This window comes from Drosophila yakuba, chromosome 3R (genome assembly GCF_016746365.2).
Source record: "Drosophila yakuba strain Tai18E2 chromosome 3R, Prin_Dyak_Tai18E2_2.1, whole genome shotgun sequence".
Lineage (NCBI taxonomy): Eukaryota > Metazoa > Arthropoda > Insecta > Diptera > Drosophilidae > Drosophila > Drosophila yakuba.
The window spans coordinates 5,112,429-5,136,077 of NC_052530.2; the positions used below are offsets into that span (position 1 = coordinate 5,112,429).

Sequence of the window (23,649 nt, forward strand, 5' to 3'; positions counted from 1 at the left end):
TTTGGCTTGCAGTAAGAAAGTTAAGGTTTTGGCGTAGAATTATTAAGAAAATGTATTTTTAAATACTTTCGAAGTAACCATTCATCTTTTACATATAGACATAAAAAAATCTGGCTATTCATTTTTCGTGATGCTTCATCACGTCCAGTTGGGCCTCGCATGACCTGGCCACACCGATTGCCACACGAAAGTCGAACAAAAAAAGGAAAACTATTTTGGACAAATGGGAGGATCCAGCTACGATGGTGAGCAGTGTTAGTTATCGGATACCTTCCATGTAACTTATCTCTCCCATCGACCTCACACACAGTGCTCAGGAAGCAGGCGCGAAGCCTGGAGAACGAGATCGACCTGAAGCTGGTGGCATTCAGCAAAATCGGAGCGGGCAGCGGAGGAGGTGGAAGCGGAGGATTAGGAGGCGTTGACACATCGCCGCTCCTGGGCGAGCACGTCTTCGATTCGCTATCGGAAGAGATCGAGCAAATGCTGGAAAAGGTGGGATAGGTGATCCAAGTCCATGACATGGTACAGGGATTATCATATGAAGCTGGTACTAAGCCCGAAAGCAAAATAATGCTAATGCTAATTAATTGCACCCGCACCCAAAGACTGGCTGGTTTAAAACTAAAGCTTTTTAAAAATGATTATTAGCAAAATTCAGCACATAATTAAAAAAAAACTGCCACGATTAGGATGCTGCTATAATAAACATTTCATTACTTTTCAATTTTCCACAAAAGCAGCCTCTAGGAACGCGTGAAACAAATGTATTATTTTATTCGGGTTTTGTTTTATATTCTTCGATTTTTGCTAGATTCTTTAAACGAAAACATATAATCCGCTTAATAAATTAAATACTTAAATAGATTACTTAAATGATAAAAATGTACCGCCAGCATAATTTTGAAACCCGAAAGTAAAATATGGATTTCTTGATTGCGTTCTGGGCATGTTCAATTTCCGAAGAAGTGAATATAATTATATCATCATTCTTAATTGCAGCTATCCTCGCTAAATGAGTCCATGTCCGATTTGCCCTCCTCGGGAGCAGCCGCCCTGCACACACTGCAGAGGCATCGAGAAATCCTACAGGGGTACCGGCAGGAGTTCAACAAGATCTGCGCCAATCATACAATGCGTATCGAGCGCGAGGAGCTGCTTCGTGGCTCTGGATTGGCCACCAGCTCCGGCAGTCCTTCCATCTCGGGCTTGAACCGGCGAGAAATGTACCTGAAGGAGAGTGGGCACCTCAACAGCGCCAGTCACCTGGTCAACGATCAGATTAACATTGCCATTGAGACGCGTGACCATCTGCACGCCCAGCGACAGGCATTCAAGCGGCTGCAGACCCGCTTTAACGATATCTCCAATCGATTCCCACTGATTTCCAGGTGAGATAGAATAAATTATTAATTCGATTTTTGTATAATGTATATTCACAGTCTCATTCAGCGCATCAATATCAAAAAGCGACGTGATTCACTGATCCTGGGAGCAGTTATTGGCTTCTGTGTGATCTTGTTGCTACTCTACGCCTTCAACTAGTGATTTGCAGCCCCGATTCGGCCAAAGATAGAGCTTGCATTCAACTCCATTACAGACAATTGCAATTTTAGTTTGTTTTTTCCGACGGTATATGTGTATGATTAACTTGTGATAGCAATAAAATTTACTATATAAGAGAATCCCAGCAGCCCTAGATCTTAATGTCAGGCAGCAATCAATAACTTTAGGCAGACAACAAACATAACAACTTATATACCTAAAAGCAACCCAAAACATTAATAGACAGACCTAAGTTGATAAAACGATTTCAATTGTACAGAGATGGCTGAAAATCCCCCCGAAGAAGCCTCTCCCATAAATCATGCTGAGGAGATTCCAGCCGCGGAGGATGCTCCCAAACTAGTAACGATCGCTGAGGCGGTTGAGGGGGCAGAAGTCCAAGGTGAGGCAGCTAACGCAGATCAAGGCGTTAAAGAATTAGTAGATGGAGAAGTCGCATCAGTGTTGCCTACCGAGGATGACCAAACCTCAAAGGAAGGTCAGGAATCTACAGCTAAACAAAAGGGTCTGGTTACCGCCGACGAACGGAAGCGCGAAAAGCTCCTGAGGATTAAGGAACGGCTCGCCCAACATAAGGAGGAAGAGGCTTCGCATGCTGCCATGGTTGAAGCTCCAGTAGAATCTGAGGAGATGCAGGACGACGAGGCCAGGGAGGAACTCCATTCCTTGGAATCGGGCGCCGAAGAGTCGGCAGATGATTTCGAAGATATACAGGCCATCCTCAATGAAAAACCCCCAACACCACATGAAAGCGTTATTGCCGAAGAGGATGTCGACTCTGAGGGCAGCTTTGATGAGCCATTGCCCAGGTTGGGAGTGTCCTTAAAGAGTGAGTTTATCCGCGGGTTTGAAAGCCTGCCCAGCATATCGGACATATCACTCGATCCGGAGCCGGAACCAGCCCCCGAACCGGAGTCTGTTCCTCAGAAATCCTTTACCAGGCCGGGCTCAGAAGATGGTAGAGTACAGCAGGATGGCACAGAAGATCCGGGTGAGGGGGAGGCTTCGGGCTCCGATCAGGATGCTAGCACTGCTCAAATTGCGGCGGGTGAGTCCGAAGAGGACGACGATTCTATTCTTATGGATGATCTGCCGGATGAGCAAGCGCAGACAGAAAAGCAAGTCGTTATTGGGGAGGAAGTGGATACCATGGCCATGTTTGCAGTGGCCGTCGATGCAGAAGTGGAGCCCCAGAAGGAGTTGGTTGTTCCTGTGGAAGAACCCTTCTGGTATCGCCTTACTGTCGATTTCCTGAACAATCTTATCAATACCGTGGTGGATAATGTGGAAAGCGCCGACAAGAACAAGGAGCACCTGTTGGACAAACGCAAGATGCTGCTGGAGCTACAGCGCCTGGTAGACGACTACAGCTTCGAGAAGTACCAAAACACCCTCCTAAACAATGTTGTGTGTGACTACTTCCGTCGCAACCGTAAGTTCAACAATTTTCAGCCACTGCCACCAGACGTTGCCGCTGGCGAGTTCATCCGCTACATGAATGCTCTCTACTCGGTGGACAATCTCATGGAGCGGGTAAAGATGATCAAGATGAAGTACGGACACAGCACGTCGCGTGCGATGCTGGAGCTCAATTCGTATTCCGTCCTCGCCTTCAACGAGGAGCAGCGCCTAGAGGGTTTCATGCGTAAGACCCTCATCCGCAAAGACATGGATCGTTTGAAGCGCGCCCTGGACAACGATCTCAGGCGCATGCAGGACCTTCGCAACCAGATCAGCGGGAAGCGCTACGAGCTTAACTTGAACCTTCACAACCTAGCATTTGTGGATGAGGTGAGCGTATGCTTTTAGGAAAATTTAATCTTGTATATAATAATGAGTACATTCTTCTCCCACAGAAAGTGATGAAATTTGAGAGAGTTACTGAGACGTTGACCATTTCGCAAATGCTCTGCGCCAACGAATCCATAATACAGTTGAGCAAGCAATTGGAAGGTAAGTTTGTAAACTCTAGAACATTAAATTTAACGTTTAATTCACGTATGTATGTATGTGTAACTTGTACAGAAAAGTGCAAGGATGTTGCGGTCATGCAGTCGAACTACAAGAAGTCGATGATCGAGGAAACATGCGTTCGGGAGAAGCGGGACATGATTGCCTACATGCTCTCCAAGGCAAGGGCTGAGTACACAGACCGTTTTGAGCGGCGGAACAGTCTGCGCAAGGATCTGACTAGGCTGCAGCTGGAGCACGCCCACCTCAAGGCCATGCGGGCCAAGCTGGAGGTCAAGGGCGGACTGCTCTTCAAGGCGGGTCTGATGTACGACTACGACAAGTGCATGGCCGATATAGAGACTCGCCGTGCCCATGTCCAGGCCATGAAGAAGACATGCAACGATTTAGGGAAACGCATTAACGCTGTGGAACACTCCAAGCACCAGTCCAGTATTTCGATACGATATCTTAGTTAATTAGGATGCATTTCTAATTTTCTAAGGATTTTCACAAATAAATTTGAGTGCATCTTGTATGACTATCACCCATGTGTGAAAATGTTGACCATTAAACGATCTTTTTAAAATTTTAAAAAAGGGGATTCAACTCAAATTTCTTCTGGGAATTAAGCAGCAGGAAATTTTCCGTTTCCACGATGTAGCGGAAAATTACGCTTTGATTTTAATTTAATAAAGATATTTCCGTAAAGGTACTTCCCCACCGATTTCCGTTGTCTGTGGACAATCGATAGAATCTTGTGATATTTTTGTGCTTGTTATCGATAGGTGCGATAGTCCGGCCCTGGCAACCAGCTGTTCGGCGATGTGATAATAATTTTGGTTTTTTTTACCCAACACGTTTGACCCAAAACAAAATCCGCATTTCTGAATAAAAATCTTTATAAAAAAGCAGAGATGTCCGTGCTGCCCAACGCCGTGAACAATGAATCGTCGGTGACGGCGCCCAGGATGTTCGGCGACCCGGATCTGGATCGAATGGCAATGCAGTATGTTGGAGACATGCACCACTACCGCGAGAACATCGTAATCCCCAAGAGCAACGGGCCGGTGAAGATCAAGACCAATGAGGAGAAGTTAATCGAATCTGCGGTGGAGAGCTGTGGATTCAAATGCGCCATGGCCTGTGTGATGGGTGGGTGACTATCTCTGTTTCGCAAACTAATTGTTCATAATCAAAACAGGCACTGGTAAAAAGATGCTTGATCTATCTACGATAATTGTCTTATAGCAATACCTATTTATACGTTTCTTCAACCTCATAATTATTATTGTGTTTAACAGCCATTATCGGTACAAATATTTTTAATTAAGATTATTATTATTCAAAAAACAAATTAAATCATAATATGTTATCAGTTTTATTTCGAGTAACTAAATTGTTAAAACAACTTTACGACTATTCAGGTTCCCGTTTTGTTAGTAACTAAAATATAAGATTTAAAATCAGTCTATATGCGCATTTTCAGGCTATGGCTTGGGTGCAGCCTTAGGTTTGTTTAGCGCCTCCGTTAATCCCAACATGGCCGATCCCTTCGCGAATGAGAAGAAACAGACGGCCAGGGAAGTTTTCCGCGAAATGCGCTCCACCACCCACTCCTACGCAAAGAACTTCGCGCTCATCGGATGTGTATTCTCCGCCGTGGAGTGCACCATCGAGAGTGTAAGTCACCCTGATCGAAATCGTTTTGCAACTATGTATTAATTATACCCCTTTCTGATTTTGCAGCATCGTGGCGTCACGGACTGGAAGAATGGCACCTACGCCGGAGGCATCACCGGTGGACTGATTGGCCTGCGGGCTGGCGTTAAGGCGGGCATCATCGGCGGACTGGGATTCGCCGCCTTCTCCACGGCCATTGACTACTACATGCATTCTAGATAGGCTTATATTCCTCAGTTACCTTGTTTCGTATAAATGTTTGTTTCTAACTAACGCCTACTGATATGCTTTTGTGATTTGTCGCTAAAGAAACTTTTTCGTCACGACCTGTAATGGCCCCCATTTCCGGTTAGCTCTCATTTGGAGCCCTGACATTTGAAAAAGTGCAGCTGCCACACATAAATATTGCCCTCCAATCAAAAAGGCACTGTGTGGCATAAACAATGTGCCGCAGTCTAGCTTTCAAATTCGGCCAGTGAGCTCCCGACCGGTTTTCTTTTCGGGGGAGCACTGTGTCCATTTTTGTGGGAACGCGAACGGGAATCTCGATCCAGCAGCAAATTTCCAGTTTCGGTTTTTGTTCAGTTCGACTCGAGCGGCGGGCAGGTAGAGATCGTTGGTTGGCTCCTCTGCGCTAACGTTTCTGTTTTCGGCGTCAGTCCTCGCGCGTGTTTCTTCTCCAGACGAGGATGAGCATAGTTCCCCAAGCAGCTGCAAAAGTGCAACAGCAGCAAGATCGCCAGTAACCACAGCAACGCAAACGGGTTTCATTCGCACTCGACGGGCATTTACTTTTATTGGGTGTGCGGTTGGGTCGCGTGCAGTTCACGGAATATGCAAAAGCCTTCATCATTAAATTAAACACAGACTAACGACTAGTAAGCACATGGAACTTTGCCACGGATGTGCGTCCTCCTCCCTTGCGGTTTGTTGAAAGAAAAGCTTTTGGAGGAGATGTGACAGAGATCAAATCTCTCAAGAGAACGTTTACAGTGGACATCGGATAAGGTTCATCATAATGAAACTTGTTTCTGATAGCGTTTTCTAGGAACATAAATTAGATGGCAAAACAAAACTAATGAAAACAATTTAACTTTTGATTAGTATTGACTTTAAATAAAAGAAGCTTTCAAAATTGAGTTTTAGGTATTTTAAAATCTCCAGAATCTACAATCTAAGCTGTGTCCACTGTACTTGCCTCCAATGCGATCGTGAGTCACAAGTGTCTGGGCAACATTGGTCTGGCTGTGCTCGGTTAGCTTCGTCAGTGTTTTGTTTATGCAACCAATTCCAGAGCCACAAACACTTCTTGTTTGCCTTTCTCATCGGCGGCAGCTGCGAACAGCTCAATTCTCCGTTCTTCGCTCTCGTTTCTTGATTCCCGATTCTTAATTCCCGATGCCAGCCGTCATCAAGTTCAATGGAACCAAGTGACACTTGCAATTGCGATCGCATCTAATTGGTCTTCGGCCAGTGAATCAAATTTTGAGTAATTTTGAGCAGCTGTGGGGGCTTAGCTGAGTCAACTGATGGTCTGTTTTTGGGCTTCAACGCCACTTGTTCCCCATTGAGAGACAAAGTCTTATCTTATCGCAGAACAATCTACCCGAAGCTAAACAATACAGTACGACTTCTATAACTCGAATTCCCATCTTAGTACTTAGTACTAAATAAATAAAGTAGTAGATTTTGTAAAAATTATTAGAGTTTATTAAAAAGTTCAGACAATCTAAGATAAGGCTAACTTTTAATCTGTTTTTAGGGAATCTTTGGAAAATATGATGATATTAAAAATAAAAATAGTATTTGTAATAGAAATTGCTCTTGGATTTAAGTTACAATTTAATATTTACAGCTTATTAATGAAATACATTTTAGATGCATTTGTAAATGTAACGTAAATCGCATAGCTCTTGCAAATGGATCAACTGAGATTCGCAGCAAATCTGTCCAGATCGCTTACCTTAACAGATCAGTTACTGAAATCTATTGTTATATATTTTGAATAGATACTGAAATTCGGCTTAGAAGTGCAAGACTGTAGGACTCTGGCCAGCTGGGTTGGCAACTAGAAATTAGCTGGCGAAGAAAGCCAGAAAGCAGGAAAGCAAAGCTGACGACCTTGCGAGAGGAAGATAGCCGTAGAAAGAAAGGGGAGGGAAGGAGAAGGGAGAGTCCAAAGCAGGGGAGAGATGACTCAATTAGAATTCACTTTTACTTTACTGACCGTTTAGATTACAATCTCAAAGCTGAGAGCGCGGGAGAGTGAGGGTGAGAGTGTAGCCCCGAGAGAGACTCTCTTCTCCTGCTCACCGATATCTAATCAAAACTAATAATGCCGCAGGCCACGGCGGCTTTACTTGATTCATTAATTCAGTTTTATTCTGCGAGGCAAACAGTCCACTCGCTGAGTGCTGCGTTAAAAAACAATAAGTGAATATAAGAAAAATCTAAAAACAAGGAGTGCACTTTCAAGAAACGGAAAAGACACAACTAACAGAGTTCGAAATCTAGTAAACCTGCATAGGAAACACCGAAACCGAATCATTAAACGATACTATAATGAGGCAAAAGCTTCTGCTGTTGGTGAGTAAATATTTCAGCCATCCAAAACAGTATCCCTATCTTATCGCACATACTTTGGGTTCAGATAGTGGGATCAGAGAGTGTTTTCCGTAAAGCTGTTCCCCCAAAGTGCCAAAGTGTGGGAGACCTTTTTATGAAGCACAGCGATGACCTCCTTCCGGACGGCCAGTTGGCCCAGAAAAATTAGGATGTCACAGGTTATCAAAAATCTGTGAGTCAATCAGATGAGTCGCGCCATTATGTTTTCCACTTGGAAGTACAACGTACTAGCTTTCAGTTTTCACTCACCGCTATCAGTTGAACATGTTTTCCCACAAATTTATCACAAGTCTTCAAGACACATGAAAGCCGCAATAGTACGGATACCAATCGCAATATGTTTCAAAGCGCTTATGAAAATGAACCGGAGTCGTGGGGATCGTTGGAGAAAGATGGCCGAGATGCTTTTATCCTTATGTGTAATCGATAAAGCCGAGGATGTAGTACTTGATATTATAATGTTAAAGGTCTTCGGAGAGTAGTTGCAGCCGACCAACTATAGGCACCTAGATACATACATAATCGCATCAATATTAATCAATGTTATCTTTCTAAAAAAAACCCTGATGTAAAATTTACTTGCTTAATTATATAAATATTATTTGCTGTGTAAAGGCTAAACCGATCGATGACGGAATAATTTCTTTGTTTTGTATAGTGACCCAGAAATGATTGATTTTTATAAAAATGCGCACACTTTTGTAGGTTGAGTAAGTAGACTTATACTTTAATACAGTCATACTTGTATTTCTAAATGTGCATTGCAATCAATTAAGTGTGGGCAATTAGCAATTAGATGGCACACTTGCTTCTTTAAAGAAAATAAAATTACTTGTGCTGTATACAAATTGCAAAGAGCTCTGGACTTGCAGTGCAATGATATTCGTTACTCGTCGCAGGTTTTGGAACTCTTAGAAGTAGCCATGCAATTATATTAATGGCGCCAACCTTACTGGTCTCTAAAGTACTTTCGTCTGTCTGAACACTTGTACTTCGGTGCAATCGTGACATATGAGAACCAGCTAAAAATCAGATATACAACACCGCTCCCATGGTCAGAACGATGGAAAATGTGTCGAAATTTTCAAGGGACACGTGCTTATTACTCAGATTGTTTTCCCGGAAAATTTTATATTCTCAGTCAAAGTCAACTCCCTAAAATATTGTTTTTGTGCACGCAAATTGTACAACGGATACATTTAAAGACCGAACTTTGCATTGTTTTTAAAAATTGAGGAATTCCCAAAAACAATCCAAACAAGTAAAAACTCTTTAGTCGAGTTCCCCGACTATCTGATACCCGTTAACCAGCTAGTGGAAGGGCGAAGGAGAAATTTAAACACTACCCTTTTTTTTCGGTTTGTGGGAAAACGTTTTTTGGCAAATCGAGAGAAATTTAAAAAAATAATGTACATATAATGTACATATATAATCTTGAGCATGATCAAGAATATACATGTATACTTTATATGGTCGGAAACGTTTTTTTCTGCCTGTTACATACTTTTCAACGAATCTAGTATACCCTTTTACTTATGGTCGGAAACGCTTTTTTCTGCCTGTTACATACTTTTTGCTTCTAAGATTTCTAAGAAAACTGAAAACATATAAAACTTGTTTTGATATATGTATGTAAATTGTAGGACGGTAATATTAAATAACTTATACAAATTAATACAATACATTAATTTAAGATCAATTTACCCTTAACACCCTTATTTCTTTTAGTTCCTTGCGGGAGCGGCTTTGCTCCTGGCCACTCGAGTTCGGGGCCAACATGAGGACATTCCGTACCAACCGGTGACCAATATCTGCCAGACGTGCCTGTGCCTAAGCAGTCAGGACGGAGATCATCGGGCGCACTTTAACCTGGACTGCTCGGTGAGGAATTTCGAGCACATCCTGGCCCGCTGGCCGAAGCAGTTTGGAAGCCAGGCGATTGCGTCCGGAGATGCATCAGAGATTGTGGTCTCTTACTCGGGCAATAGGATCAAGTTGCTCCAACAGCTGCCGGCCACAAATGCCAGCTTAACTCTCTCCTGCCGGCACTGTGGCCTGCAGGATCTGCAGGCTCCCCTCTTCATGGACGTGCCCAATGTAGATGCTCTTTACATCAGCTGGAATGAGCTATCCGATGATGCCTTAGTTCCGGAACTCTTCAGGGGTCCTTTTCGCAACACCCGCTACGAGCCGATTGGCTTGCGTGACCTGGACTTAAGTCACAACCGTATAGCTCGACTGGATCGCCGACTTTTCGAGCACACTCCTCACTTGACCAAGTTGAATTTGGCCTACAACAAACTGAGTGCCCTAGATGAGGCCACCACAGCCTCCATTGCATCGGTTGCTACACTGCAGCGACTGGACCTCTCCCACAATGGCTTGATGTCACTGCCAGCACAGCTTTTTTCAAAGCTTACAAGCCTCCGTATCCTGGATGTATCCGGAAATGAGTTTGCCACTGTGCCTGTCAGCTTGCAGCAGTTAGATAAGTCATTGGTTCAACTCAACTTGGCAGGAAATACCTTTCTTAGCTTGAAGGAGAATAGCCTTCAGGGCCTAGTTTCCCTGAAACGGCTAAACATAAGTAGCATGCCATCCCTAAGAAGCCTGGAGAAAGGAGCTCTGAACTTGCCTGCACTGGAACACCTAGATTGCTCTCGGAACTCCAAGCTGGAGCGCTTGGAGCTGGCCGATCTGCTAAGCAGTCGGAATTTGTCGCATGTAGACTTGTCCAGGAATGCACTGACCACCCTGGTTCTTAATGCCACCGGTTCTAGCAACAGCAGTAGTAATTCTTCAAGCGAACCCTGGCCACGCCTCCGTCGCTTGAGCATCTCCGGAAATCCCTGGTATTGCAGCTGCGAACTGTTCAAAGCCCTGGAGCTAACTGGACTGACCCACATCGACCGGGAATGGGATGGAACCGAGGCACGCTGTGAAACCCCTTACCTTCTGGCCGGATCGCCGCTCTCCAATTTGACAGCCGAACGGATTTGCACAATGGTGATCCCCAAGAAATATCGCGAGGTGGACGAGGAGCCACCGCGATTCCTGCGGCGCCGCTATATAATACTCACCGCCATTATAGCCAGCATTGTCCTGGTAATTGGTCTCGTGATCGGATTCGTCGTGGTCTGTGTGCGCCGGCGGCTCAAGGGCAGTGACTACGGAGTACAGCCCATCCGGTACACCAGTGTAAGGGGTAGCAATCTGTCGCAGTTCTCGCAGCTGCAACCCGCTTCGGTGGCCAGCAAGTTTAATAATGTCCATGCCGGATGCAGCAGTGGGGTGACTGCCAATGCCTAACACGGTGTTGAAATCCTAATTCGGTTCAAATTCCGAGCTAGCTGCACAAGTTTCGAGCCAAAGATGTCCACGACAGTGACGCGATCCCAACCGAAAGACTTCCTGTGCGTGCTATCCTGTACATATTTAGGTGCTCCCTGTATTAAATTCCACAAAGGAGCTGATCCCATTGCCAGTCCCTAACCCCTTGTATTTAGTGAAGCCATCGATGTTTGTTATGTACTTAAGATCCGCACATTAGCGTATAATAAAACATTTTTAATTCCAAATATAGTTTTATGTAGTGTATGTGGGCAAGGATGAGTTTAATCCATCTAGTTTGATCATTGAAAGTGTAATTTTTAAAAAACAAAAAAATTATGTACCTTTAAATTTTCAAAATAGTTAAAATTAATATAAATAATGCTTGGCCATGTCTCGAGTTTCTCTCAATTGCTTTCCCATATGTAATTTCTCGAGTGGGTCTACTAAATAAGTTTTATTTGTTGCTTGCTAATTTTTATTTAGTTTTAAAAATGGTAGCGAAACACAAAACGAGAAACAACTGAAAGGCAGAAAGTTGTGTCTATCTCTCCAATTGGCTAGATAAATGATAAAAGCTTAAACGGATAATACCCAGAACTAAGGAGATAACAGATAACAGGCAAGTGAACAACAAAACAAACAGCCTAACCCTCTAGCATTCACTTTCGAGCAGCTCCTCCTCAGCGGCGGCCACAGGTGGTGGTGGTAACTTAAACAGATTAATTGCTTGCTTCTGAACTAGAAATTGACGCATTTCAGCAAAGTTATCACGCTCCTTGTGCTGTTTGCTACGTCGCTTGAAGGGCTCTCCGTCAGCAGAGTCTGAATCTGAGTTGGTGGAGGAATCGTAGATAGGGAGGGGTGTTGCTTCCGCCAAGCGATTATCCTCCTGCTGCTCAACCTTTTCCATTTTGCCAAACAGCTCGTCCACATTTATGCCCTTAGAGGCCAGGACCTCCCGCTCCTTCTCCAGCATAACTTGTCTGATGGGATCGATGCGATCCTTCAGCTGTTTAAGGACAGGCTTAAACCTGCCCTTGGTAATACGCTTCTCGAAGTTAAGCAGTTCCTTTTCAGGCGAGGGAAAGGGAGCATTCTGCTCAGCTTCAAAGTGATGCTCCTCGTTTTCATCGTACATGTATGCATAGAAGTCATCTTTCTGCTGCGGTGCATCCACGTTTTGCGAGAACTCGACCCTAAGAATGCTCTCGGGGAATTCATCATCAAGATCCTGCCTGGGTTTCGGAAACTCTCCTTCCAAATCCAGCTGACTGTGCAGAAACTTGTTGTATACCAGCATCAACCGCTGGAAATCATCACAGCAAACGGCCAAGGCATTTTCGATGCCATGCATATTATTTGCCACGGCCACCAGCTCTTTGGAGTTGCTCTTGTTTGCAGCCTCTGTGACTGTAAGTTTTTGAAGGGTCACGTCCAGAGCTTGACACTCAGCGGCCACAGCCACCATACAGGCGCTTAGTTTTAGCGAAGAATGCTGCAACACAGCAATTGGTCCACTCCGCTGTTGCTCTGTTTTCGTTGCATTCAGCTCAGCCAGTTCCAGCTGCTTTCTATTCTGCAGGGCTAACGCTAGATTACTAAAGTGCTGCTCCTCCTCTTGCACCAACTGCCTCACCAGGCTGTCGATTTTCACCAGATCCTCGCTCAGCTGAGAAATCGAGGGACGAGTCGTGATGGTGAGTGCCAGCCGGAGCAGGTATTGTGACTGCACATAGGCGAAGATGTTGTGAAAATCCTAAAAAATTTGACATTTAATAAGTCACTTTAAAAGGTTTAATACTAATAATAATATTTTAGATGTACAGGTATACATTTTTGTTGTAGGTTTTACAGAAAGCATTGGCGCATTAACAAATTAGGAGAAAATAATTAATAATAATAGCAATTAACGACTACAAAGTGCTTATCATTTGTGTTATCTGTTGAGTGCGTCATTAAAGATTACCATATCCTCTGGGAATAGACAATATTGGCCTATTGTTGATACAGCATAATAATGAACAGCCAGCTTATTTATATAACCCTTCGTAAGATATTTTGTAAGCTTCCTCAAATCACATTTACCAAAATACACATAGACAATTGCTTACCTTTATGTGCTTGGGACTGTAGTCCGTGACATTGTTCTTGAAGTACTCGCACTCCCGCAGCTCTTCCATGGGCGCATAGTAAGCGCCGTACTTTGTCGACAGGGGATAGTCCGTCTCCAGTTTGCGGGTGGCATCGTACAGGATTTCGGTAACCTCCTTGGCGGCCGTTATGCAATCCCATGCGCGCTCGATTTGACGGGATCTGTAACGTAGTCTGATTAGGTATGTATACCTCACTAGACTGAGATCTCTTGGATTACTCTATAAGTTCAGCCTGTTTCATGATGATGATCTCCTGAAAGTACGTCATATTTCGACGGATGCAATTGCCGAACTCGTCAATGGTCTTGACCAGTTGCTCCAACTTCCGTTCCACGATTTTGTTCCGGCAAACGAAGACGCTCTTGACAGCGAACAATGCAGCAAAGGTGCCTGAAATGAGGATGGATGGTACCATGGTGTACCGGATGCCCCGTGGAGTTATCAGGTGCTCCAACAGAGTGGCTCCCAATATTAGGCAGGCGTTCCTCGTTGTCAGCAATTGTCGGCCGTGACCCACGTTGGAGGATGCCTGCAACTCCTGCATGCAGTGCTCCAGTGCCTCCACATGGTCCACCAGCAGGCGCTTCGAGTACAGGATCTTCTGCAGCAGGTGATCCTGGATTACCTGGTTAGTTATGCACAAGTTAGTTGGTTTATTTATAGCAATTGCTTTGCCCCACGCCACTCACCTGTTTTTGTTTAAGGTCATCCGCCAATTGGCGTCGCTCAAAACGTTGCTGTAACATGAAAGCATTACATGCATAATTTGCATTATTTATTAATAAAAATATCTATATTGTTGCCGATGCACGCACCTTGAGCTCCTGCATGTTTCACCTTTTGTTGTTTAGAAAAACTTTATATTTTATACAACACTGACTGTTTTTAAAATACCAAAAATAAAGCTAGCATGAGATGGTGAAGGATATTCGAGACGTATAGGTATTTTAGCTGCTTTATAGCTATATTTAGCTTGTCGAATGGTTTTGATTTTGATCGCTCAAAAGAATAATGATTAAGGTTTTAGTAAGTTGCAGGTATATCTATTTGAAATCATTTCTGAATGATTTGCACATTTAATCGACTTTTACACCTATCCACTTATTAAAAAAAAAATATAAAAAGATATTCAAGAATAATTTCCCGGGACAACTGTTGAAAGGGTACGGTATTATTAGGCGGCTAATATCTGGTCTCACTGCGTCGAACAGCTGCGAATTTTGCAAAAATTTGTTTACACCTTGAAAAATTAACAGATTTCGTCCGTTCTTATCATGAACGAGTTCAAAGTGCCCGCTCCCCTGCCCAAACCAAAAGTAATTATAACAGAGAAGCCGCGCTCTGAAGTTCCTGCAGAACCACCGCCTCCGCCTTTGAAAATCCCAAAAACACCCAAATCCTCGCCAGCGGCCGTCTGTCCATACAAGGTTCCCAAGTGGTCAGCTCCGCCAGCCGAAAATCAGAACTACAGCTTTGAGGTGCTCAAATCCGGTCAGATCATCGACACTGTGCATCAGCTGCAGCAACAGGCAATCTGGACTTTTGGCCGTTTGCCGGAGAACGATGTGCCCGCCGCCCATCCGACGATCTCACGCTTCCACGTGGTGCTACAGTACAAGCCTAAGGCTCCACCAAAGCTGGAGTCCGATAAGGAAGGCGATGAGATGGGTGAAGGGGACGAGGAGCCAAAGAACGATCAGCCAGAGGGCTGGTACATTTACGACATGGGTAGCACTCACGGAACTTTTTTAAACAAGCAACGCGTGCCGCCAAAGGTCTACATCCGCATGCGGGTTGGACACATGCTCAAGTTGGGCGGCAGCACACGCGTGTATATTCTGCAGGGTCCCGGTGAGGATGAGGAACCGGAATCAGAGCTGTCTGTAACCGAATTGCGTCAAAAGAGAGAAAAGGAGCTGGCTGATGCAGCCGTGGAACGAGAGTTGAGGCTTCTGGAAGCTGAGGAGCGAGAGCGCAATGAGGGCGTCAGCTGGGGTATGGGTGATGACGCCGACGAGGAGACAGATCTTAGTCACAATCCCTACGCCAGCACCAATAACGAGGAGCTTTTCTTTGACGACCCAAAGAAAACGTTACGCGGTTTTTTCGAGCGAGAGGGTCTAAACCTAGAGTACAGGTGCGACGAGCTGTCTACTGGCTCCTTTGTTTGCCGGGTGGAGCTTCCGCTCGACGATTCCAATGGCAGGCCAATCATTGTGGAGGTTAACCACAAGGGGCGCAAAAAGGACTGCGTGGTGCAATGCGCCCTGGAGGCTTGTCGAACGCTCGACAGGCATGGTGTGCTGCGTCAAGCGAACCAGGAGGCCCAAAAAAGGAAGCTGCTCAAGAATCGGGACTCTGATGACGAAGATGAGTTTTGGGATCGCACTGGAGATGTGGCTCGTAAGAAGCAGCGAAAAGAGAATGCCGGAGTCAGTGTCACCCTTACCTATGAGGATTTGGTAAGTCCCAAAAGCCTTCTTGATCATTGACTGACCAACTTTTTCACAGCTGAAACAAGAGATTGAGCTCAACTTAGAATCGGAAAAGGTAGAGCAGGAGATTTTAACTTACCAACAAAAGGAAAAGAAGCTGAAAGAGTTGTCGGCAAAACAGCAAACTGAGGGTGATGATCTGGACAACTTCATGGACACGCTCACCAAAGACGTCGAGAAACTGGACAAGACGGAGATCAAAAAATTAAGGGTTAGTATTTAACAATAATATAAAAAATCATTAATTCAAGACCTTGCCTTCCAATTAGTTGGAGCAGAAACGACTCAAGGATGAGCACCAAAAGGTGGAACGCTTACTGAAGATAGCCAAGCCCACTGCTCTGCCATTCACCACAAGCTTTGCTGCTGGTTCTAAGGAGTCGGTCGCCCAGAAGGGTGGTGCAGTGAAAAAACAACTCCCCATGATTGGCAAGAGAAATCAGTTTAGTAAATTCAAAGTGGTCAAAGCGCCACCAAGCACACAGACTGTGCCCCAATCTAATGCATTTGCCTCCGATGAGGAGGAAGTCGAAGAGGAAGAGGTCCAAGAAACAGTAAAGGATACGGAGGGGGACAATTTGGAGAAGGAAGTGACAAAACAGGAAAGTACGACAAAGCCATCGACTCCAGAAAACGATAACTTAAAGGATACCGAACTCCCTGCTCAACCGGAAGTTAGCAAACCAACAGTTAGCAAACCAACAACGGAAGTCTTAAAACCAGACAACGTGAGGTCATCAAAAGTTTCATCGGAAGTGCCCCCAGATCCCAACGACACTAATACAGCTGAAGGCACCAGCACCCCTGCAGAAGACTCCAGCACGCCAGCAGAAGACTTCAGTGCCCCAGCAGACGACACATCGGAACCGGAAGAAGCGCAGAAAAAGCGACGTCAACGGCAGCGACAACGCACCAAACAGCGCCAGGATGTGGACATGGACCAGAACGAGCTGGCCGAGCATGAGGACACCGAAAAATACGCCAAGTGGGTGCCACCGTCCAACCAGAGCGGCGATGGAATCACACACTTGAACGAGAAGTTTGGCTACTAGCCCATTGGTAGCCCTAAAACACCGGAAATGTTTAGTTTACAAGTACTGTAAAACTAGTCTACACCCGTAATTGATGTATTATCTAAGACCCTCTCATTGTAACTTTGTAAATGTTGAACCCCTGAACGTTTTCATATGTATTTGTTTTGTGGGTCTTCAGTGGTACTTCAAGCGGAGTAGAGAAGCTTTTCACCACCATTCCAGTGCTGGCAACTCCCCTTCGCGCTGACATTCACCCCTATTTTAAGTCGAGTGGCGGCTTCCACGAAACGATTCATCCGGCGATTCGATGAAAATTCCTGCGCACATACACAAAATGAACGCCCACTCGGCTCAGCCATTTTCCGTCGAAGAGGCCATCGGTTCGCCGATGGGACTCCAGTACTTGAACTTCCAATTCAGTTACAATTTCGTCGCTCTAACCGCCAACACGGTCCGACGGCTGAACGTGAAAACGTGTTTTTAGTTTACCAATAGCCCGTAGTCTACTGCTAATTTGTTTTTCAAAACCGAATGGCTTTAGTTTAATTGCTTAATTCATTTTTGAATATCGATCTGATTGGACTCAGTCCACCTTGAAGTTTGGATCGATTTAATAGGCCACTCGCTTGCAGTTCAAACAAACCGAAGGCTTCTAAACACCACCTGAACGTGTGGGTGGTGGGATTTTTATATAATCTGGAACATTTTCGACAACCTCTCGGGTGCGGAGCTAGTGGCATTGGTTTAATGCGTCCGTCACGCGTTTCCCCATCAGCCGGAGCACATGTGCGGGTTACATTTTAGGACGCGTAACAGTCCGTCTCAGAAGACGTCCCTCCGCTGGGGCGACTGCTGTCTAGCCTGATCTAGTGTTCCGACCGTGATTCGAGTTCCTAGCCGGAGACCTCATCCTCGATTTCAATCGACCTACTGCTACGGGACTTCCCGCATCCACCAAGAGCCCTTTGGAGCAGGAAATGTTGCATAAGCCGAGGAGCATTTGATTGGCGCGCTTCTCTGATTGACGTCGCTAAGCTCCAGAATCGAAAATCGGCGTCCGCTTGAACTTGGCGCACAAATCGCAAGACAGAGGTGAGTGGCTACCCGCAAATGCGATGGGTCATGCGCAGATTGTTGGGGGGATTACCCCTGTTAGTCCGATGCGCTCCGTGCTTTGCTCAATTTTGTGAATGAAGCAGCCACAAGGGGGCATTGTGGCACACGGATTGAGGCGTTCTCGCGGTGGCCGCTTGCCTAACGTGGCTATGACGTACTCGACTCCCCACACACAAGGTGCTCTGAATTGTTTATGTATTTCACATAAGCGGAGTCCCGACCATCCCGCTCCTAACTCGGTCCGTTACATAAGCAGGACACGTGCGTGCGCCTGCAATCAGAGTTAATTTCTTTCAGTATTGTTCAAATTACTTGGGAACTAATAGCTGTCGTAAATAAATTAAAAAAATATTAAATTATACATATTATTATTTTAATGTTAAGAATATTAAAATAAGTGTATATCTAAAAGAAAAGAATAGAACTAGAAGAAACTAGAACTTATTGAAAGAATATTTATTTCATATTCGTATGGCTTATCTCACATTTTAGTGGTCATTTTATTTTTGCTAAGATTGTCTCAGCATGGTCAATTTGACCTGTTTTTTGTAACCGATTTCAAACATAATATTTTTTATAAGTATCTATACAATTGTATTATTTTTGGCACACAGTACCGAGATAACTAAATCAAAGATAGTATCTAACCTCTGTAGGGATTATAATCATAGGGCCGTAGAGGTCAAACTCAATGCAATACTCCCTTATTGTGCGCTATTAACAAGGACGCATTTTGTCGTAGGTGGGCGTAACGATGGGTTGAGGTGGGGCCAGCTCCCATTATATCCTTGCAAACAAAGGTCAGGCGCACCTCAGGCCATGGCCAATGCATTGGCTTCATATTTAATATTTAATGCTTCGTGCTGCTGCTAATTAATTGAAAAACTAGTCTGCCATATTAACCATTATGCTCAAGGCTTTAGCTCTAACCCTTGTATTTCATTACAGCCAAGAGGTCAACCCCATTCCGAGAGTATCAGTTTACACCAGCGCGTGGAGAACCGTGAGTTTCGTAGCCAAGGACACGCCTGAACTGCAAGGATGATCAATATCGCCGGCGTGGTGAGCATCGTGCTCTTCTACCTCCTGATCCTGGTTGTGGGCATTTGGGCCGGTCGCAAGAAGCAGTCCGGCAACGATTCGGAGGAGGAGGTGATGCTGGCCGGACGCTCCATCGGGCTCTTCGTTGGCATCTTCACCATGACTGCCACCTGGGTGGGTGGCGGCTACATCAACGGCACGGCAGAGGCTATATACACATCGGGTCTGGTGTGGTGTCAGGCTCCATTTGGATACGCTCTGAGCTTGGTATTTGGTAAGCTTCACAGTCTATTCAAAATATTAAGAATAAGATTCCACTTTAAACCACAAATTTTAAGCATTATTTATCATTTCTTATCCTTCATCAAAACTCAGGTGGCATCTTCTTCGCCAATCCCATGCGCAAGCAGGGCTACATCACCATGCTGGACCCGCTGCAGGATTCCTTTGGTGAGCGGATGGGAGGACTGCTCTTCCTGCCCGCTCTCTGTGGAGAGGTCTTCTGGGCAGCCGGCATCCTGGCTGCACTTGGAGCCACTCTTTCGGTGATAATCGACATGGATCACCGTACCTCGGTGATACTGTCCTCCTGCATCGCCATCTTCTACACACTGTTTGGTGGACTGTACTCCGTGGCGTATACGGACGTGATCCAGTTGTTCTGCATCTTCATCGGTCTATGGATGTGCATTCCCTTCGCCTGGAGCAACGAGCACGTTGGCAGCCTGAGTGACCTGGAGGTGGACTGGATCGGGCATGTGGAGCCTAAAAAGCATTGGCTATACATAGACTACGGTTTGCTGCTCGTCTTTGGGGGCATTCCCTGGCAGGTCTACTTCCAGCGGGTGCTGTCCAGCAAAACGGCAGGAAGGGCCCAGCTCCTGTCCTATGTTGCAGCCGCCGGATGTATTTTGATGGCCATTCCACCGGTGCTCATCGGAGCGATTGCCAAGGCCACACGTGAGTCCTAGCTAGACACTAACAAGTAATACATTCCCAAATTGGAAACCGCATGTCCTCGTTGTTAGGCAAATTACCTTTGCATCTAGAAGTAATATCTGTTTTCTTTTCAATGACAGCTTGGAACGAAACAGATTACAAGGGACCCTATCCCCTGACCGTGGACGAGACGAGCATGATTCTGCCCATGGTGTTGCAGTACCTCACGCCCGACTTCGTGTCCTTCTTCGGACTGGGCGCCGTTTCTGCTGCCGTGATGTCCTCCGCTGATTCTTCGGTGCTCTCCGCCGCCTCTATGTTCGCCCGGAACGTTTACAAATTGATTTTCCGTCAGAAGGCGTCCGAGATGGAAATCATTTGGGTGATGCGAGTCGCCATCATTGTGGTGGGCATCCTGGCCACCATCATGGCCCTCACTATTCCCTCCATCTACGGCTTATGGTGCGTGAGAAGATGCATTATTAACCCCAAACTGGCAGCTTATTTCGCTAAGTGCCTGCTCTTCTCATCTTTCCGGACAGGTCCATGTGCTCGGATCTGGTCTACGTCATCCTGTTCCCGCAGCTGCTCATGGTGGTGCACTTCAAGAAGCACTGCAACACGTACGGCAGCTTGTCGGCTTACATTGTGGCCCTGGCCATCCGGCTGTCGGGGGGGGAGGCCATCCTAGGACTGGCTCCGTTGATCAAGTATCCTGGCTACGACGAGGAGACTAAAGAGCAGATGTTCCCCTTCCGCACCATGGCCATGCTGCTCAGCCTGGTCACCCTCATCTCGGTCTCCTGGTGGACTAAGTGAGTATAGGGCGATAGAAATTGTTGGATTTAATGTTTTATATTTAATAAATATTTTATTTATTTTATTTAAAGTTAAATCAATTAAAACTAACCCTTCTCTTAATCAATTTCAGAATGATGTTTGAGTCCGGCAAGTTGCCGCCCAGCTACGACTACTTCCGCTGCGTGGTCAACATTCCGGAGGATGTGCAGCGTGTGGGCGATCCCTCGGAGTCGGGTGAACAGCTATCCGTAATGGCCGGACCCCTGGCCAGATCCTACGGAGCGGCCACAATGGCGGGCAAGGATGAGCGCAATGGCCGCATCAATCCCGCGCTGGAATCGGACGACGATCTGCCAGTGGCGGAGGCACGACGCATCAACCAGGAGACGGCGCAGGCGCAGGTCAAGAAAATGCTGGACAACGCCACTGGAGTAAAGCCCTCGGGCGGAGGAGGGGGCCACCTCCAGACCCAAAGCGGGATGGCCATGCCCACTGCGGAGCAGGATAATACGGCCTTCTGAGCGGAGTAGAAAATCCCATGGCATCTTGGCAGCTGAATGCCCAAAATTAGGCTGCAGTTGATACCAGATAAATATCCGATTTTATGTTGCGCTTGTTAGGGGGACACAAATGGGGGATGTTGGGGTCATCAGATTGTGGAGAGGAGTACAGAAAGTATTAGGAAACGTACGTTAAACACACAAGTGCTCAGGTAAAATGTGCAGAAAGCTGATCGTAAGGTTTACATTTTCATTTAGCCAACTTAATGTGTATAGTTTCTACAAGCTAAAAGCGTTCTATCGGTATTTATTTTGATGTTAGAGTATCTATGTGTAAATGTTCATTATCCTGCCCGAGAATTGCATAGGAATTCCCGTATTAACCCAAAAAGTTAGCCCAAAAAGTTGAAGAGGCTATGGAAGTAAGTGCATGTATAACCACTGAGGAGAGCATTTGAGCAATATGAATTGGCATTCCTGGCGTTAGCATATCGATCATATACTATATAGATGCATATAATGTGAATCATGTGTCCTTCCAGAACGAACAAAGCTAAGCAAAACTAACCACAAACTAATGCAAACGAAACATATCAAAACAAGGCGGAAGTATATCAATATACATATCACCCGTGTAAGCTATATTGGAGAATCGGGGTATAAAAACATCCACTATATCCAAACAGTAGTCGAGTAAGTGAGCGAGTTATATAGGAATGAATTTTAGCTGCTCTCAAAGAGCAAAAACCACAAGGTACATGGCAGATGGTACACAGGAAAGCCGATCTGTATATATATATATGTATATATATATATATATATAACATGTTGCGTCGTAGTACCTAAATATATACCTATACAAAATCATATACACAAGCATATATATACATATCTAGAAGCCAGCCACTGAATTTAGAGAGTTATACCCAAGGAAGCACCCACGACACTGACCCAGAAACCTGCGAAAGAAACATTGGCAAGGGAGTTTCCGATCTATATAAACACACGCTGCCTGAACCCCGAACCTCAAATCCCAACCCTTGATCTCAACGTTACTCCAAAATGAAGCCCATTTGAATATAGTTTACCAAGAGATGTGCGTTAGTTCCTCCTTTCGAAAGCCTCTCGGCCATTTGATACTCTTTCGACGCGTTAGAAAGAACTAATTTAAATCTTAAATCTGGATTACTGAACTCAACTCAAGTAAAGGAAAATGCGTTCATATCTTGGTAAGGTTTGGAGCCCTATGGAAAATACCACAATTACATACAACTCATTAAATTGTAATAAATGTTGACTGCTTTTTGATTGAGCCTCGTATGTTTGTTGTATCGAGGTAGAGTTTTTTAACGTTTACATAAGTGAAACTAACTAAGAAGAGTTTGAGTCCATTTAGGATTATCTACCATATGATACAAGCATATCTGTTCGTTGTTATTGTTATAATCTCTTGCATCAGATCTGAGTGTGTCAATTTCAATAGAGTTTGAATCCGCTTAACTAAGGAGTTTCACTAAATTTCCCGAGATCCTACATAAGTATTTAAGTGTGTTTGTATTCCACGTTTCGCGTTTCTTTGTGCAGTTGACCAGGTTTGTAAATATGCAAATTATAATTACTCGAATCGTTTGTAAAGTTACTATCAACTAAACCAAAACCACCAAATAATTTATGCATTCAACTGCGATGACTTCGCTTGGTTAAAACAGTCGAAACGATTCTGTGTTGCAATTCGTTAAACATACCTACTTCTGTTATTGTTAACAAAACTTGGTCTATCACTCCAAGTCACCTTAACCGAAATATATGAAATGAAATAAAATAAAAATGCAAATACAAATGAAAAGGACGAAGGGTTACGATATACAGTACATGATGTATTAAAGTGAAATTAAACCGAATACATATCAATGTTTTAAGCATAGCAAAATGGCATAAATCGAAAAAAGTATTTAATAAATAAAAGGTATATATATCTACATTAAAAAGGTTTCTCTGTTGCCCCAAAAGCCGAAATCCGTCTACTTATTTATTCTATTTCTCAGTACTTATATATTTTGCCGACTAACTGTCTGGGTTGTGAAATAAATGCGAGTATTACGACCCAACAAAAGCCGCCAAGTGACGACCCGATGACAATGGAACCGTATTATCATGGCAGGTGGAAATTTCTCAGACCAACTTAAAGAGCAAAGAGCTCTTGTCGGTGTCGCATCTCATCGGTTCCATCCGAGTCCGAAGCCGCTAGACAATGCATTTTGAGATTCACAGTGACGAGAATGTGGCAACTATGCGACAGTTACTTATTTTATTTAGTCGAAAGTCAGTCAGTTAAATTGCCAAAGTCAGAGAACCATAGCCGCCATCTGCGATCTCAACTGGTTTCAATTAGCATGCTAATGATGCAGTTGCT

At 44.8% G+C, this 23,649-nt stretch overlaps 8 protein-coding genes across 10 annotated transcripts; 7 read left to right on the top strand and 1 right to left on the bottom strand.

The window, feature by feature from the left end:
• Positions 1 to 114: 114 nt before the first annotated feature.
• On the top strand, positions 115 to 1,685 carry LOC6535588 (Golgi SNAP receptor complex member 1). Of its 2 annotated transcripts, none has more exons than XM_002096180.3 (4): positions 115 to 245; positions 311 to 495; positions 1,003 to 1,391; positions 1,443 to 1,685. In XM_002096180.3, the coding sequence occupies exons 1-4, from the start codon at positions 224 to 226 to the stop codon at positions 1,543 to 1,545; spliced, it is 699 nt and encodes a 232-aa protein (XP_002096216.1). In that variant the 5' UTR covers positions 115 to 223; the 3' UTR covers positions 1,546 to 1,685. The 2 variants fall into 2 exon arrangements, with proteins under 2 accessions (XP_002096216.1, XP_015047229.1); XM_015191743.2 differs by having other exon boundaries at positions 1,453 to 1,685.
• A 122-nt stretch (positions 1,686 to 1,807) lies between these two features.
• On the top strand, positions 1,808 to 4,115 carry LOC6535589. The gene is made up of 3 exons (XM_002096181.4): positions 1,808 to 3,357; positions 3,423 to 3,519; positions 3,592 to 4,115. The coding sequence occupies exons 1-3, from the start codon at positions 1,828 to 1,830 to the stop codon at positions 3,993 to 3,995; spliced, it is 2,031 nt and encodes a 676-aa protein (XP_002096217.1). The 5' UTR covers positions 1,808 to 1,827; the 3' UTR covers positions 3,996 to 4,115.
• Positions 4,116 to 4,324: 209 nt separating this feature from the next.
• LOC6535590 (mitochondrial import inner membrane translocase subunit Tim22) lies at positions 4,325 to 5,472 on the top strand. Its single transcript, XM_002096182.4, has 3 exons — positions 4,325 to 4,671; positions 5,006 to 5,199; positions 5,266 to 5,472. The coding sequence occupies exons 1-3, from the start codon at positions 4,434 to 4,436 to the stop codon at positions 5,419 to 5,421; spliced, it is 588 nt and encodes a 195-aa protein (XP_002096218.1). The 5' UTR covers positions 4,325 to 4,433; the 3' UTR covers positions 5,422 to 5,472.
• A 44-nt stretch (positions 5,473 to 5,516) lies between these two features.
• On the top strand, positions 5,517 to 11,402 carry LOC6535593 (chondroadherin). Of its 2 annotated transcripts, XM_039375369.2 has the most exons (3): positions 5,517 to 6,124; positions 7,577 to 7,785; positions 9,553 to 11,402. In XM_039375369.2, the coding sequence occupies exons 2-3, from the start codon at positions 7,762 to 7,764 to the stop codon at positions 11,131 to 11,133; spliced, it is 1,605 nt and encodes a 534-aa protein (XP_039231303.1). In that variant the 5' UTR covers positions 5,517 to 6,124; positions 7,577 to 7,761; the 3' UTR covers positions 11,134 to 11,402. The 2 variants fall into 2 exon arrangements, with proteins under 2 accessions (XP_039231303.1, XP_015047230.1); XM_015191744.2 differs by lacking the exons at positions 5,517 to 6,124; positions 7,577 to 7,785 and adding an exon at positions 9,431 to 9,471.
• On the top strand, positions 7,937 to 8,464 carry LOC26535520. Its single transcript, XM_039375371.2, has one exon. The coding sequence runs from the start codon at positions 8,010 to 8,012 to the stop codon at positions 8,304 to 8,306; it is 297 nt and encodes a 98-aa protein (XP_039231305.1). The 5' UTR covers positions 7,937 to 8,009; the 3' UTR covers positions 8,307 to 8,464.
• LOC6535594 lies at positions 11,345 to 14,350 on the bottom strand. Its single transcript, XM_002096186.4, has 5 exons — positions 14,126 to 14,350; positions 14,000 to 14,047; positions 13,529 to 13,935; positions 13,269 to 13,470; positions 11,345 to 12,913 (listed from the first exon to the last, which is right to left on the bottom strand). Exons 1-5 carry the CDS (start codon positions 14,138 to 14,140, stop codon positions 11,810 to 11,812), a joined length of 1,776 nt encoding a protein of 591 aa, XP_002096222.1. The 5' UTR covers positions 14,141 to 14,350; the 3' UTR covers positions 11,345 to 11,809.
• A 145-nt stretch (positions 14,351 to 14,495) lies between these two features.
• LOC6535595 (kanadaptin) lies at positions 14,496 to 16,983 on the top strand. Its single transcript, XM_002096187.4, has 3 exons — positions 14,496 to 15,772; positions 15,822 to 16,016; positions 16,075 to 16,983. Exons 1-3 carry the CDS (start codon positions 14,585 to 14,587, stop codon positions 16,855 to 16,857), a joined length of 2,166 nt encoding a protein of 721 aa, XP_002096223.1. The 5' UTR covers positions 14,496 to 14,584; the 3' UTR covers positions 16,858 to 16,983.
• A 267-nt stretch (positions 16,984 to 17,250) lies between these two features.
• LOC6535596 (high-affinity choline transporter 1) lies at positions 17,251 to 23,245 on the top strand. The gene is made up of 6 exons (XM_002096188.4): positions 17,251 to 17,931; positions 18,904 to 19,270; positions 19,372 to 19,956; positions 20,076 to 20,397; positions 20,478 to 20,750; positions 20,867 to 23,245. The coding sequence occupies exons 2-6, from the start codon at positions 18,997 to 18,999 to the stop codon at positions 21,255 to 21,257; spliced, it is 1,845 nt and encodes a 614-aa protein (XP_002096224.1). The 5' UTR covers positions 17,251 to 17,931; positions 18,904 to 18,996; the 3' UTR covers positions 21,258 to 23,245.
• Positions 23,246 to 23,649: the final 404 nt, after the last annotated feature.